The following is a 17377-nucleotide window of genomic DNA, read 5'->3' on the forward strand; positions in this document are numbered from 1 at the left end:
CTATATAGATATTTTGCAGAAGCGACCTGGCCACAAATAATAAACTCAATGAAGTGGCTTATCACGTGTAAATTTATCGCACGGTGAGAGAAACATGCAAACTTCAAATATACAGCAAGGGCCGGGATCGAACCAATGACCAGGCGTGGTAGTTAACATATCGCCCCTATGGCACCTGTGACTCTTGACATCCTGGCTAAGTGGGATGCAGGACGACACTATGGGTGGCTTTGTTCGCTCCAGCGCTGTCCTCCAGACAGTCTCGTCCCTTCACCTGATGAAGGCCGCTTGTGTTGTGGCCGAAACGTCGTGAGAATTTCATTGTGTTATTTTATTTTATCAATTTATTATTTTATTCTCATTCTACGTGACTTTACCGAAAGAACCAAAGAAGAGCGATCATGATGTTCTTGATACAGTGCCCTTCACGCCAGGGCATCATCCTCATCTCAAACGTTCAAAGGGCATTCCCCAGTGACAGCTGTCCCAGTGCAGCACGAGGTGACACAGCACGGAACCTAGAATCGGCATTATTATGTCGTTAGGGGGGCAGGGAGGGCGATGATTGCCCTATGTAACCCGGTCGAGTACATGTGTATGTATGTTGAACTTCTTTTGCACCATACGTAGCCAACCGTGCTAATCAGAGGTGCAGGGGAAGGATAACAAACTAAACACAAAAAGCAGTTCTAAAAAAATCATTTTCAATCTATATTTAAAAGTGTATAGCTCCGGTGGCTTCCTAATATCAGAAAGAAGAGCGTTCCAAACGGCCGCAGAAGCCCATCTGAAAGCGCCTGATGCAGTGACCATTTAGTGACCGAGTTACACTTTTAAAAACTAAACTAAACAAATATTATTTTACCAGGTAAGGCCCACTGAGCTATATAGCTGTTTTTCAGAAGCGACAAAGCCATAATGATGAGCTCAACGAAGTGGCTTATTAGGAGGAAGTTTCTAGCAGTAGCCAAATACTCTGAACGCATGTTGATTCTAAATGTGGAGGGAAAAACCGGACGACCCAGAAAAAAATTCACGCGACCACGGTGTGAGAGAGACACGCAAACTCCAAACATACCACAGGCGTCAGACTCGGGATCGAACCCACATACCTCTTGCATACCAGGCGAGGTAAACAATATCTCGCCACCGCGGCGCCCCCGAGTAAAGCAACGCAGTTGGGCACCAGGGTTAGGGGTTCTATACTATAGAGAGAAACCCCCTTGCGCAGTGCGCGCCACGTGAGCAGGAACCGGGGGTGGAGGGGTGGGGCGGCAGTGAGGTGCTCACTCGGTCATGTTGATCTCCTGGCGGCAGGCGACCGTGCTGCGCATGCAGGTGCCCGTGAGCGCATCCACGTTCTCCACGATGACGAAGGGGCGCTCCTCCAGCGTCACGATGCTCAGGTGCCGCTCGTCCTTGATGGTCGACGACGAGAACTCGTAGCGTGGCCATATTGGGTACTTGAGCATCATCAGCCCGTTCTCCCACTTGCCGACCTGCGGGGGATGAGGGAGAATGAGTGGAGAGGCTCAGCGTGGAGATGTTGCAGATGTGTGTGTGTATGTTGAACTTCTTTCGCACCGTAGGTAGCCAACCGCGCTAATCGGAGGTGCGGGGGAAGGACACCAAACTATGGCTCTCTGCGTGACTCTATGTATATTGAACTTCTATCGCACCATACGTAGCCAACCGTGCTAATCGGATGCGCTCGACAATCGCTGCATTCACTGCCACGTTGATGTTTTCTCAGACTTTTCTCTCCTGCGACGTGCATCACTTTTCAATTAACGAAGAGACGACCAAATTAGCAATGTGAGACAGCACGTACCAAACACTGGACAGCGATACGAGGAATTTGTACAGCACGGTATCTCGATCTAAATTAACCTACATGATATACTCCATTGTATAAACACTCATAAGGCTCACCAACCTCGACATCGGCAGCGGCAGATAACATTGCTAAATCACCCTGCCATACGGAAGAGGAATGGAGTTGGTCAAACATCCCAATGTAGGCCCTTGGGAAAATTGCTGGCGATGGTTTATGGCTGTATTCCAGCTTGCTTGTAGTGCCCAGTGCCTGTGGACAATCCTGTCTCTGCCTGTCTGACAGTGAACGAAAGCTGTGTGTAGTCGTTATTGACCAGAGTGAATGATGAGAACCACTGTGTGATCGAACAGTATCATAATAGTAATAAAGAAAATAGGTAAGTAATCAAGCATCTCGATGCATTGATTGACAATGTATCTTGCACCCTCAAAATGCAGGTATTGCATTGCGCTTGTGATCGATTATTTACTGCTTACATATATAATGATGACGCTGTTACAATTAATCCAGTGGAGCGTACAAAACCGTAGAAACGAGAAAGGAAAAAAAGAAAATTACTCGCAGTAAAAACGAAACGGATGAAAACAAGAGAACAAGTGGAATATTACACGTCCTTTTGTCGCGATAATTCATCTTCGTCGCTACGGGAGAGGGATTGACATCGTTACAGCCCCAATAGAACCAGCGGGGGTAGAGGTGACATGAACACGGGGGGCTGCGTGGGTGAGGGGGGTGAGCAGAGAGGCCGTAGCGAGCGAGAGGGCGGAGAGTATGGGGGCACCGAGTCCCCAGGTGGGGTAAGGGGCACCGCGAGATGTGATCTGCCTCGCCTGCAGGAGTGCGTGGGTTCGATCCCAACCCTGACGCCTGTATGTATGTACGTTGAACATCTTTCGCACCATACACTGCCAACCATGCTAATCCAATGTGCGGGGGAAGGACAACAAACTAAACAGAAAAAGCATATTCTTGGTTCTTTCGGTAAAGTCACGTAGAAGGGAAACAATAAAATAATAATATAAAACAGTTAAATTCTCACGACGTTTCGACTGCAACACAAGCAATCGTGTCGAAACGTCGTGAGAATTTAATTTAATATTTTTATTATTTTATTGTTTCCCTTCTACGTGACTTTACCGAAAGAACCACGAATATGAATCCCTGCAGTCACGAAAGCTTTAAATAAAAAAAGCATAACATTTTTTTAAATCTGTGCCCTGGGGAGCCATAGTGTAGCGGTCCAGCACGCTGCGCTACGAATCCGGCGACCCGAGTTCAATTCCTGCTCACACCCAACACCAGTGACGATTATCTAAACCGGTCCTGGGCCTCCCCTAGATCGCACTCAGCCTCAAATGAGTACCTGGTGCGATTTGTAAACATCCCGTTAGGGAGACAAAGGCGACTGGGTGTGGTTCTTGCCACCTACCCACCCCCTCGTGTGCAGTGCCGGCCTTCATAGGTGCTGCTCATGAACACGCACTTGCTCCAACAGTCTGTTAGGGTTACAAGGAGGACCTTTGTCTTTGGTGGCGGTGGTGGAGTCGTGGGGAAGGGTGGGGGAGTCGTTCACAGCAAGAGGCAAAAAATAGCGCCGGGCTTTGGTGGAACCAATTTCACAAAACTCTGAGCCCAGCACACACGCTCTATTAATTGCCTTGCTGCATTATATATTTTCTGTATTCCTGTGTTGTTGTTGTTTTTTTATTCACATTTGAAATCAGTTTTTTCCCCTTTACTTATTGCGAGCCAGGTCTCCCTTGATAAATAGATTATTGCTTTCACCTGGTCATAAGTAAAGGTCACCTACAAATTAAACATTCATTAAACACCACATGTGCACAGCTGTTGTGTGCGGTTGAGTCAAGTGCAGTTAACCCAAGGTTCATAGTGTTCTGATGTACGAACACCTTCGTTTCAATAATAATGCAATCAGTCTGCATTGCTTACGTTAGACAAAGCTGGATTGTCGAACAATGACCATTTTACAACAGAATTCTGTGGAAGGAAATCTAATTGTTCCTGTTTACATGTCGGTTTAGTATAAAAATGTGACAGTTTCCCTGCTTACATTTTATAATTGTTTTATATATAATTAATTTGCATCAACATTATTCAAAATAAACATCTGGTGCCCTACTAAAAAATATTGCAAGTCAAAGCAATTAAAATTAACATGACATATGCAAGAACGAAACATTCACATGGCCCGAAACATTCACATGGCCCGAAACATTCACATGGCCCGAAACATTCACATGGCCCGAAATTGGGCGAACGGTAGGGTAAGGGCCCGTCTTGAAAGGACGAACGTCCTTTTGTGCTCGTACTCCACTGCTAGATCAGTGCTCAATGCGATGTATTTGTCTTTTTAATTATGTATTTCCCATGTGTATGTAAGGTTAGACTACATTTAGTCAACTCAAAACAACACACAGTATAGGGGCCATCTCAAATTGCACTTGCAAAAATACAGAGGAGACAGCAACAACAATGCCTGAAAATAATATATTGGCACATGTATGAAGGAAAGCATTGCAATATATCAATAATATATTTATAACGACTGCAGTGATCATGCAGCGACATTGTGCATTTCTCAACATCTGTGAAGTAAAAAAAAATTAAGTCAACGTGCCGTAGAATAAAATGTCAACAACAACAAAACACACTTACCAAACGTCACTCTTTAAAGCTATGCCATTACAAAAAAAATTACATTTCTGGATAGGTCACGTTTTCTAAACGGGTTAATACCGACTGCAATTACCTGGCAAAAGAAAAACAACTCTAACGTTCAGTTTCATTAATCATGGCATTTAATAAACGGATGCTAGGACTCAGTTAATTTACAGTCTACGGGGGTTCTTGACTAATGTTATTGATCACGTAATTGAATTATCTCTTATACTGCACAACCGCGGAACCGACAGTTAAATGATCTGTTAATTATTTGCCGAAGCAGCAATGTTTTTGCAGTCTCATAGCGTATGAGCAATGCGATGTTGCCAGTTTTTTTTGGTCCATTTCTGAATAGTCTTGGACCATAACACCAGGTTATTACCCTTGTGGCATTGATTTCAATTAGTTAATGAGGTCACAGGTTGGCATACACTACAAAGTCCTTTTGCCTCTCTAACTATACCAAATTGGGATTTGAAATTATATACTCCGTATAATACACATTACACTTTTTAATCTAAATTGAAAACTAATTTCTTTATAACTGCTCTTTGTGTTTAGTTTGCTGTCCTTCCAGTGCACCTCCGATTAGCGCAGATGGCTATGTATGGTGCGAAAGATGTTCAACATGACCTGCACTGGCTACCAATTAAATACAGGATCAGGTATGAATTATGCCTACTCGTCTTCAAGAGTCTCCATCAATTTTCTCCATCCCATCGTGCCGATCAGTGCATACCAGCTTCAACAGACCCAAACTGACTCCAACTATGACCCGTGGCTCACGGCGACCTGCTGCTGTACCCACGTGTAAACCTCGTGCTATACAGCCAGCGCAGTTTCTGGGTCACTGGCCCAAAGACCTGGAACAAGCTGCCAGCTCATGTTCGGGATCCATCCCTGAGCCTGAGCCAGTTCCACAACAGACTCAAAACAGTGTTCTTTCAGACAGCCTACTTCAACTTGTGATCAATGCGCATTCGTGATGGACTGGGCTCATAGGAATGCACAATATCAAATGTTCTTACTTACATACAAGTCTTTATCCAGTATCCTCTTATCATTAAACCCTATTTGTGCTAGGGATCCCCTCGGCAGATAACCCCGTTTCGGCCATAACTTTGTAGCCATGAAGGAGGAGTCCATGCTGAGGGCAGAGCTGCTTATGCTGCGGGTTTCACGATGCATGGAAAAGTGGATTTGTTCACATACCCTAAAATATCGCAATCCCCGTAATAAAAGTAACACCAGCGGGTGACGTTGTTCACTTGCATTTTATTATAAGTTTGCGAGGTCCATATCAGAGTGGAACAATTCTCCACGGACCCTTAACTCTGTGTTTATCGTGCTCAGCATGCCACAAACAATGGAATAAAGGCTGAGTCTCCTCCGATTTACAGATCTCAGTGCCCATGGGGGGTGTGGCTCCTCTCCCTGTATATATGTATATTGAACTTATTTTGCACCGTACCTAGACAACCGTGCTAATTGTAGGTGTGCGGGAAGGACAAACTAAACACAAAAAGCAGTTAAAAAGAAATACGTTTTCAATATAGATTTAAAAGTGCATAGCTCCAGTGGCTTCCTAATATGGGAAGAAAAGTGTATTCTGGACGGCCGCAGAAGCGTCTGAAAGTGTGTGATGTGGTGTCCATCTTTGTTCAATTTGCCAGCTTAAAGCCCTTGTGAAGATGACCAGATGTTGCGTGATGGTTTATGCTACTTGACGAGATCAGCAAGGTAGTGTAGTTCATTTGTGGCAAGCACTTTGGAACAAAACGTGCCAAAGAATGTTGTACATGCTGCAACTTGCTAATTATTTTTTTTTTACTCATCCCTTGTGTGAGTGCAAAGGAAATGAGGGACAATGCAGAGCATCTCATCCGAGCGTGGCCCAATGTGGCTTTGCATGAGACGGCAGCAGATCCCGTCAGTGACGTAAAATGCAGTAACTTGAACATGCAGGGTCCTGTGGAGACGGGGGGGGGGGCTCTGAGCGACTGCAGAATGCATGAAGCGGTGGCTTCAAAGCGACCAGGGTGTTGCTCATGTCGTTATCAGTGCTGACAATCTCTCTCCCTCTCTTTGATATTGATATTAATTCGGTCGCAGTGTGAATGGGATGTCGAAGTTGTGAATCTGGCTGCTGGCTTCCAGGCACTGAGTGAATCACACTCGTGCTATCGGGGGCCGTTCACAATCGACATAAGATCCATAGACTCACACAGAGACCCATAGTCTCACAAAAGAGACCCATAAACCCACACAGAGACCACTAGACTCATAGAGACCCACATACTCACACAGAGACCCACAGTCTCATACAAGGGACCCATAGACTCACACAGAGACTTATACACTCATGATAAGCTCCACTGTTTGCTGTGGTGCGCTGCAGTGACATTTGGAAGGTTAGTTTTATTCCATTTGTGGATTAGGAAACTACAGCTGACCAATCAACTAACTATTAAACTAACCTATTTAGATTTTACCAGGTAAGGCTCACTGAGCTATATAGCTCTTTTTAAGAAGCAACCTGGCCACAAATGATAGCTCAATTAAGTAGCTTATGTGGAAATGTATTACAGCCAAATATTCTAAACGCACCTTAATTCTCAGTGTGGAGGGGGAAACTGGGGGACCCATAGAAAAATCCACGCGACCACGGAGAGAGACACGCAAACTCCAAATAAACAGGCATCAAGGTCAGGATCGAACCCACGACCTCCTGTATACCAGGTGAAGAAGTTAACATTTCACCACCATGGCGCCCACTGTTTACAGCGAGCTCCTGACGGCTGAGTGGTGGTGATGGCGGTGATGGTAGTGATGGTGGGTTCCGTAATATGAGGGGCGTATTCGGGACGATGTTTATGTTCTCCGAGTTGTTGCTCCACCGGCCTCCCTGCCATGCTCCACAATGACTTAGCCCCCCCCCAACCCCTGTTCACATGAACGTGCGTTTACGCGTAGGACTATATGCGTTTATGCGATGCAGCAAAGTGAGCTCACGGGTTCCCCGGTGCAGATCGCAAGCTCTTTCACAAAAAAACATTCACACAAATTATCGAGAATAACAGGAGTAATTTTTATCCATATTAAATCATAAATACGATCGACGTCTCTAACGTTTATGGATTCCGAACGCAATCTTAAGGGGGGCTTATTCGGCAATGCATGTTTTAGAGTATGTTTTCTGTTTGCATTTTGACCACAAGTATTGTGGTTAATGCAGACATGATTCCTTGTAAAAGGTTTCAGTTTGGTGTTTTAGCAACTTAACAACTCTTGTTGCCAGATAAAAGGGGAAAAACCTATTGTAATTTTAAGTGTTGTGAAATCCACATTACATTCGACAACTTACGCATTATTTACGTGAAGTTAATTTTTGTTTTGTTTATTAGGGACATGCATCCAGGTGCGACTTGAAAGGAGGGCGGTGTTTTAACGAGGCATGAAAAGGGAGGAATGCTGGAGAGATGAAGGGGAATTGGTGAGCTTGCGTCTCGCAAGCCAAGAAATATTTTGATTGGCTGCCGACGCGTGACTCGTCAGTGCGATTGTCAGGCATGTCTGTCAGGCATGCAGCATCTCACCCCCGACTCAGAAAATCAATGAATTGGCATGATTGGTGGAGGGGGGGAAGGGGTCGTGATTTGATTCAAGAAACGATTATGCTCGACTCAGTTTTATCACCTCCATAAAAGAGGGTTTTTTTGTGTTAGATCGCGTAAATATAAATGTATTGTTAAACCCGCCAACAACCGACAGCCAATTAGTAAGGTTTGCCACGTAAACAAAATATGCCAATTCGTTCCATTTATATTTACGCGATCTAACCCAACAAACCTCTACTGTATTATGGATATTGGTCGCGAAAGACTGTGTTAAACTTTTATCACCTCGTTTGGAATCCATCTCATCTGTTTTGTTTCATATGTTAGCCTCCGACGTATATTATCATGATCACGTGTAGTTCTGCGTACGACCTTTATGAGCTCACTCGTTGGTTCTTTCGGTAAAGTCACGTAGAAAGCACATAAATTAAATAATAAATGAATACGACGTTTCGATTGCAACACAAGCAACCATCATCAGGTACAAATGAATTACAAAACAAACCTAGTAAACTTAGAAATATAATGCAATACAACACAGAGAGTCGGCCAACACAACAGTCAACACCCCACCTGATTGATTACGTTCTCCCCAAAATTGATAAATTTGAGAGAGACAAAACATAGACAGGGAGACACACAGACAGACACACAAGCAGAGAGAGACTTACACAGAGACAAACAGAGAGAGAGACACACACATAGGCACACAGAAAGACAACGTCTCTGTGTCGAGGCTTTAAATAGAGAGAGAGGGGGGGGGGGGCAGAGAGGTAGTTGTGTGGAATTCCTGCCGATGGGGGACGGACGAGCTGGACACCGGACTTCTAAACAAACAAGCAAGGAGCGTTGTGTGGAATTACTGCCCATAGCGGCCGGTGGAGAGAATGGACCCATAAACAAGCAGGGTAGAAAGCAAATTTAGTAAAATTAGGAAGTGGAATGCAATGCAACACAGAGAGTCGGTTAGCACACAGTTAACACATAGCCTGGTTGATTACGTTCTTCCAAAGATTGCTAAATTAGAAGTTAAGTGTGAAACAAACAACCACGGCAAACCCTCCCCGTAGAGGTGGTTCAAACTAGATTTGAAGCTTTCGTGACTGCAGGAATTAGTCTTTGATTATTCAAAATAATAACAGATCCTCACGCACACAACCACGACACGCGCGTCCACAGTGCTGAGGATAGATTTTGAAGCGGTGAACTGACGCGTCATTCCATGCTTGGGGGTTCGTGTTTCCGAGTCACGGCTCGGCTCAGAGGCTCGCCTCTTGGCTCAAAGTGATTCGGCTCAAAGCCGCCGCACTTCACTTGAGCCAGCTCTCAGCGCGGTCCCAGCCACGCTCACACTTCTCAGACTGTCCACAAGCCGAGCCGGAGCTGAGCCCTGGCTAAGCCAGCTCACTCGTTGAGTGCAATTGAGCAGCTCGAGCCTTGGGCTGAGCCTGAGCAGCGTTCGAGGCCGAGCCAGAGCTGAGCTGTACATGCCCTAAAAGAGCCGAGCTGTGCATGAAGAAGGTGATGGGTTCGATCTCGACCCTGATGCCTGTACATATATATCAACTTATACACGGATCGTGAATTCGGCCCTAATAGTGTCTGTTGCCCTCAGTGAGTGACTGTTGCCCTTGGTGAACGGAATTTCGGAAGCAAAATAAAAAGTCCTTAGCTGCAACGATTTTATACAATAAAAAAGTAACGTGTGATGTCAAAATATCACACATCAGTTGAACACGTAGCCTTTCGCGACCAGTATTATTCACAATAAAGGTTTTTGGGTTACATCGCGTTATTTATAAATGTGTCGCAACCCGCTGGATGTACAAGATGCTGGATATAATTTCCAGCGAAACGTCGTACTCAAATTGTAAATGTTGTGGATTCACTCTTCAAAACACACTGGGAGGGTTGCGACACATTTATAAATAATGCGGTCTAACCAAAAAACGTTATTATGAATCACACAACATGCAGTATAAATAAAATATAATTTCTCTTTATATGTATACTGTAGTTAGTTGCATTGAGGAGATACAACTTTTATTTTATTTGACAATACCACACCTCGTCACATTAGATTTCACGTTGGTGTTTTATAGCATGCAAATGTCTAATCGAATGATATTTCGAGACATTCTCTTCACGTTCGTCAACGTTGACTACTCCTGTCATTTCATTAAAAACCAAAAAGTTCACGGTTCATTACCCGCCTCATGTCAATTTTAAAGTCGACAACAGATGCAAATTGTTTGCCACGATCTCACAAAGAGCCCAGCCCGGGACTCTTGGCAGCTTTATTTTTGAACAACATAAAATAAATGTACAGTATTAGAGCACTGCGGTGCCTGCTTGGACAGTGGCTTGGGCTAACGAGGAGCCAGCCAGCACCCCCCTCTCCTTTGCAGATCGCACCGTCCGACGGCGATCGGACTTGAGCTCGGTCCGTCAAACATATCACCGCTGCTCACGACGTGTGCGTGCGCGCCAAAGAGCAATGCCAGACAGTGCACGGAAGCGCAGCGGAGAAATGAAGAAAATGAATAAGCTGGAGGGAGATTTTTTTTGTTAGTTTTTGTTTAGGGTATTGTAGTGTAAACGCAGTTGCTTTAGAGTGGGGTAAAACAAATTGGTGTCGTGGAATTGTCCGCGGTTTAACAAGACCGACGGTGAACGGCAGTCCATAATACCTCGGTGAACGTTGCTTGGTAGGCTGGGGATGGTTTAGCTTCGTTTCCACGTGTTTGGGTGATTTGTTTACCTTTCTTGTACTTTGCACGACTATCATGTTTTTGCATTGTTTGTTGTGGATACGTTCATACCCCCGTGCCCCTGCTGAACATCTGTGAAAAAGAGCTTTATAGTTTGTCGGATTCCTCCTGCAGTATAAAATGATCCTGATTCTGATTCCAAACTACTGTATATACGATCTTGATTTGAAGCGTTCGTGACTGCAGGAATTAATACTCTTTGGCTCTCTCGGTAAAGTCACGTAGATAGAAAAATAGCTAATAGATCACGACGTTTCGATAGCAACACAAGCCATCGTCTTCAGATGAAACAATACAGCAGGCGGACTGCTGAGGCAGGAGGAAATGTAGCGAGGGAGCTGCTGCAACCAGAGGTAATATACGTTTGTGGTGGGTACCACCCAAGGGTAAGTGGGCGTGGCTAGGGATGGAATTTGCAAGTAAATGTAAGGCTAGTAAAGGTCAGCTAATGAAATTTACAGAGGTAAACAAGGTGATTTGAAGCTTTCGTGACTACAGGAATTAATACTCTTTGGTTCTTTCGCACAATCCGCAAAGCTGCATCCCCAACCATGGGTAGAGAGCCATCTGAGGACCCAATCAAAACCATCACCTTACCATACATAGCAGGGGTTACCAAAATAATTGCCAAAAGCTTAAACAAACGCAAGATCCAATTTCGGTTCAATACAGTACACAAAATCCGTGATTTGATCCCATCGGTGAAGGATGCGATTCCGGACATGCAATGTCCTGGTGTCTATAAGCTGAGTTGTGTCTGCAGTAGCAGTTACATTGGTGAAACGAAGCGACGCGTCTCAGACCGGGTTCGCGAACGCAAAGCGGATTTGAAACACGGCAGAACCAACACCTCGGCGGTGGCGGATCATTGTTTCAACGCTATGGGCACACGTGACATTATTTTCTCCGAGACCAAGGTGCTTTGCAAACCCTCGGGCCACCATCAGAGATTAGTTCATGAAGCCATCCACATATACAAACACAGACAAAATTTTAATCGAGCAGATGGATTCAGATTGAGCAATCATTGGAAGGATGTGATAAACCGCGTCAAGTTTTAACTTCTATGATTTTCACTCACCCACGCGTGTGTTTTGTTGTCCGATTACTAATTCAAGTCCATTTACTTGCTAATTTATCCAGCCCCACCCATCCATGCACGACACAAACTCTCCCCCCCTCTCCCCTGTGAACTCCTACAGCCGAACTTCTTCCCCACCCACCCTCCCATGTCTATATAAAGCCACAATAGCAGATCATTTTCTCACCTGAAGACGGACTCTTGTGTTGAGACCGAAACGTCGTGTTTTCTTTAAGGATTTTTTTCTATCTACGTAACTTTACCGAAAGAACCAGAAAGTAAAGATATCACACTTAGCAAACTTAGAAATGTAATGCTACTCAGAGAGTCAGCCAACACAACAGTTAACACCACACCTGGTTGATCAACGTCCTTCCTTGAAAATTCCAACCGTAAATTTAATTACCTGACGTTTGCTAACCTTCAAACGAGAAGATGGATGCAAAATTTTGCAATCTTTGGAAGGACGTTGATCAACCAGGTGTGGTGTTCACTGTTGTGTTGGCCGACTCCCTGAGTAGCATTACATTTCTAAGTTTGCTAAGTTTGATATCTTTTTAATTTTTTCTATCACCTTGTTTCCCTCTGTAAATTTAATTGGCTGACGTTTACTAGCCTTACGTTTGCTAGCCTTACATTTACTTGCAAATTCCATCCCTAGCCCTGCCCACTTACCCTTGGGTGGTACCCACAACAAACGTATGTAACCTCTGGTTGCAGTAGCTCCCTCTCTACATTTCCTCCTGCCTCAGCAGTCCGCCTGCTGTATTGTTTCACCTGAAGACGATGGCTTGTGTTGCTATCGAAACTTTGTGATCTATTAGCTATTTTTCTATCTACGTGACTTTACCGAAAGAACCAAAGAGTACTGTATATACGGTTCCCCAATGTAGGGCGTTGGCACAACGGGGAAAAACGAGGAGCAAAATGCGATGCTGTCATTTATACAACCCCACGAGCAGATGCCAAAGCACCCGAATTATAACATCGACATCTGTCTGTAATTGCTCCGTCTCCTTTGCGGTCATGCTTTCAAGTTCGTTTCTGCTCTCGGCTACTATCCCGTGACGAGTGTATTTTTTTATTTGTTTCGGTCCCTTACTGTAAAACGCACTCCGAGCATCTACCACTTTCTTCTTGAAGCGTCTGGCCTTCTTTACACACTGTCATTTTAATGAGTTTATCCGAGTTCTTTGTCATTGAGTTGCACTGATGTTCGTGGTTTTCATACTTGTTTACAACTTTGACAGTGACGGCCTTGTGGGAGCCTCACTACCAATAAAGTTACGTGATATGTTCTTCCGGTTCAGAAGAAAAACTGATGACGTACACAGACGTCATCGGAACGGGAAGGGGATAAGTGTGCAATCAACACACGCATGCCAGCACCACGAGACTCTGAATCTCCTGTCACTTGGCTCCCTCCCGCTCTGCATCCCCAGAGCTTTCCCAGCGTCGAGCTAGCCTCTTGTTCTCTTCTGCTCCTGCTCTCTCCGTCCCTCTTTTCAGTTGTCCTCAGAGTTGAATCCTCCCCTCGTCTCGTACCCTTTCCAGTGTACCCCCTTCTAATATCTTAATCCTATTATTTTAATGAGTCTCTCCGAGTTATTTTTGCTGAGTTGCACCGTTTATTTTGGTTTTAATACTTGTTTACAACTCTTGACAGTGACTGCATTTTTGATGAATACATTATTCATGGCAGAGAGTATCGATTTAAAAATATACTCGTCACACACACACAATAGATTGTTGGTCTGTATGAAAGAATACGTTTTGCAAAATAACTTCTACACTGAATCTGCTCCTTGTTTAATGAGTGCAATCTCTATTTGTGCGATATGCACATCTTCTTTCATTCCAATAGTGATATGATGCCGCAAGCAGTTATATGGCAACATTTTTCACTGAATTTCAAAATGTTCTTGGTATTACTGTTCGTGATAATTCACAAATCCGTCTTTATGCAGAATATCCTGAGTAAAGAAGGAGGGTCCTGCTACATTGGGACATTGCCAATGCCAATGGAATTGTGTGTGTGTTTAGCTTTGGGAACAAACCGGAGAATCCTGAGGAAACCCATGCAGAACTATGGGAGAACATACAAACTCCACCCAGAAAGGTGCCCGAGTCAGGAATTTAATGTACGTAGGTCCTTCTTGCTGTGAGGCAAGTATTATCCCAGTGCTACCACCCTTGTATATGGGTGTCAAGGTGGCGAGATGTTAACTCCCTCGTCTGGTATACATGAGGTTATAGGTTCAATCGCGACCCTGACACCTGTATATTTGGAGTTTGCATGTTCTCTCTGCGGTCATGTAGATTTTTCACCAGGTCCTCCGGTTTTTCCCTCCACATTTAGAAATATGCGTTTAGAGTATTTGGTAGCTATACATTTCCACGTGATAATCCCACTTCGTTGAGCTATCATTTGTGGCCAGGTCGCTTCTGAAAAAGAGCTATATATAGCTCAGTGGGCCTTACCTGGTAAAATAAAAAAACATTGGTTGCAGAGAGTGTACTGACAAAAAGTTCCGAGTGGCAAATACCTTTCACCAAGAGATATTCACTAGACGCATATGACATATGGCCTTCCATTTCGCTGGGTGAAATGAACAGAACCCATATTTGTGCTGAAGGTCACAGCAAGTCTTGAGAAAGGGGATGGGACGTGAGGTTTGTGCCCGAGCGCCGTGATGGCAATGCAACCACTTTGCCTGTAAATAAGTCCGTGATCTTGGAATCTCATTCATAACAACAACAACCGCCATTCCCCACTAAGTGGCGGTGACGTCACCACGACGCTTGTGCCAGACTATGTGCACCTTAAGGCCACGTGAAGTGTGGAACGCCCACTGGCAGGAGGTCACGGGGCAAACCCAGATGCCACAGGTCGACTGACTGAGATGACTGACTGTTACACCACCTGTGCCCCCTACTGTGCCAACTTGCTGTGCTTTAGCCACCCGTCGTTCCGCTCGTTGTTGTGAGCGTCACTCCTCTGCCCTCCGTTGTTGTTGGAGGGCGACTGCCTCCAACTGCCCAGTAGCGTCCTTCATGAGCCTGCTCCACAGAGGCCGATCTTGATACCGCTGGTACCAGTCATCGGCAAGTCCACTCAGCTCCACATCCTCCTGTACCACATAACTCTATCTCTTCTCTAGCCCGTGCCATGCCCGTTTAGCCCCCTCGATCTGACCGGAAAAAAAGCTGTTTAGGCATGCGGTGGCTGGGCATGCGGGCTACTGTACATGGCCCAGACAACGCAGCCTTGCCTGCCGGAGTAGCTCACCGATGGGACTTTGTCCAGATCTTTCAAGGATTTGTGACCTCCTCACACAATCCAGCCTGGTTAAATCCTCAGCAACCCTCGACCACCACCCACCCTTGCAGTGCCTCACGGCTCTCCGAACCTCCGAGCAAAGGCTGCGGTAAGCCTCCTCATTCTCTGACGTGGGATGCTGCAGCCGATGAGAGTGGGTTTGTCCCTTTTTCTCAGCCAGCTTGAACACTTCCTCTGTCAGCCAGGGTCTCTAGGGAGGTCTGGACCGTGTACCCAATGCAGCTTCTGCAACTGCATCAGCCACAGTCCTAAACCGTGCCCATTTCCCCTCGACATCAGGAGGAGTGGGGGACGATGCCAACCCCAGCCGCAAGCAATTATTAAATTATCGCTTGCAAATTTCATCAGCTAGCTGAGACCATGCCACTAAGGGTTTGAATGAGGTCCTGGGTGTACACCCACCTATTGAGTGGAAGAATGGCAGGTGCATATTACAGATGACAAGTCGATGGTCAGTGGGCAGATCAGCTCCACGGTAGGTCCTGGTGTCAATGACATGGGCCCGCATCCGCTGTTCCGTCACTATGTAGTTCAGCAGATGTTCTTGCTTAGACCTGGCATGCATCCATGATGTTGTGTGGATGCGCCGATGCCGGAACAGTGTGTTGGTAATTACACTCCCATGGGCTGCACAAAAATCTAGCAGCCTCCTGCCGTTGTTATTGAGCTGATCTGGCTCATGCCTTCCAATCACTCCAGACCAGGTGCCAGCATCATGACCAACTCGGCATTGAAGTCACCCAACAAGATGACTCTATCCCGAGGGGCCACTTGAGCTAGCACCTGTGACAGGAGGTCATAAAAGGCATCAGACTCATCGGCCTTGCCTGCATCCCTCCACAAATGTTCGTCTTCAGTGGGGACATAAGTAACCACGACCACCACTCCTCTGGTTAATGGGAAGGCGAGCTCAAAGTAGCCTCACCGCCACGCTCCCACGCCCCCGTCATTATTTTGTTCAGAAGAAGAGCCACTCCCTGTTGTTTGGCAGTCTCCTGCCCCGAGAAGTCTGTCCAACCCTCATGGTGGCAGGAGCCAGAGCAGGTCCACCAGACCTCCTGAATACCACAGAGATCCAGGCGGTACCGGTCCAGCTACCGACAGAGGAGTGGCAGCCTCTGCTCTGCAATGAGAATTCAAACATTCCACGTGGCCACACCTAGCATTTTTGTTGTTGTTTCTGGAGGAGCCCCGAGGGTAAGGATTCAGTCTCCTGGCTCTGCCAAATGGGGTTTGGCCAGGAGACGTCATGAACGCCTGTCCCCCCGGGGCCTCCGGCACAAGCTTATTTATTACATTTTGTCGTCGTGGTTTAGTGGTAATTAATTGAAGGTGGAGGGGTTACCAGTCCCTCGCACCCATCCAGAGCAAATATTTGGCCGCTGTGGTGCTTACAAACGCCATGACAGGAAAGGCCAATTGGAATTGGCCCTCCCCCCACAGCACTGCCCAAGACGGCATTTCCCGTCTGGCACCACGAGGAGGTAGGGAGTTGTTTTGCATTGTGTAATTCATAACACACACACACGCACACACACGCAAGCCTGCATTGGTGTGCGTGCACATGTTTGACGGTAAGGCAGATCAAATATAAACGAACTCGTGAAGGATAAAAGTTTTGGCGGAAAAACTCCAGTTTATATTCTCTCATTGGAAGAATGATTATACGCAAGGTCTGTCATGATAAAAGCTTGGGGCGATGACGGAGTCATCGCCGTCTTTGGCAATACCAGCGTGCAGAATGCAGACATGCGGTGTGTAGTGAGCCAGCAGGAGAGAATGCCACATCCCTCTCCACTGGCTTGGGACCGCTGATGGAGACCAGCACCATGTAATGCTCATTTGTCTTGACTTGCGTCTGACTTCTAGCCTGCACGAGTACTGGCAAGTGTAGCGACCGATAAGTAAGGGGGAATGGCGTCGAGCTAAGGACAGGCAGTGGTAACAGGGACAGATGGTGCAGGGGGAGATAAAGGTCAGACAAATGTAACAGAATAACCATAATGGTGTTTTGGGTTAGATCGGGTAAATATACATGTTTCGTTACAT

General features: G+C 45.8%; 1 protein-coding gene across 1 annotated transcript in view; it reads right to left on the reverse strand.

Annotated features, from left to right (window-relative positions):
- LOC116946279 (glutamate receptor ionotropic, NMDA 2C-like) overlaps positions 1-17377 on the reverse strand; it is a 287976-nt gene that overhangs the window by 116334 nt on the left and 154265 nt on the right. Inside the window, exon 6 of the mRNA XM_032961325.2 lies at positions 1291-1499. Within this exon, the coding sequence (XP_032817216.2) occupies positions 1291-1499 (209 nt within the window). The remainder of the gene's footprint in view (positions 1-1290; positions 1500-17377) is intronic.

Source organism: Petromyzon marinus, chromosome 26, assembly GCF_048934315.1.
Source record: "Petromyzon marinus isolate PM22_M1 ecotype Great Lakes invasive population chromosome 26, UKy_Petmar_22M1.pri1.0, whole genome shotgun sequence".
In the NCBI taxonomy this organism is placed as follows: Eukaryota; Metazoa; Chordata; class Hyperoartia; order Petromyzontiformes; family Petromyzontidae; genus Petromyzon; species Petromyzon marinus.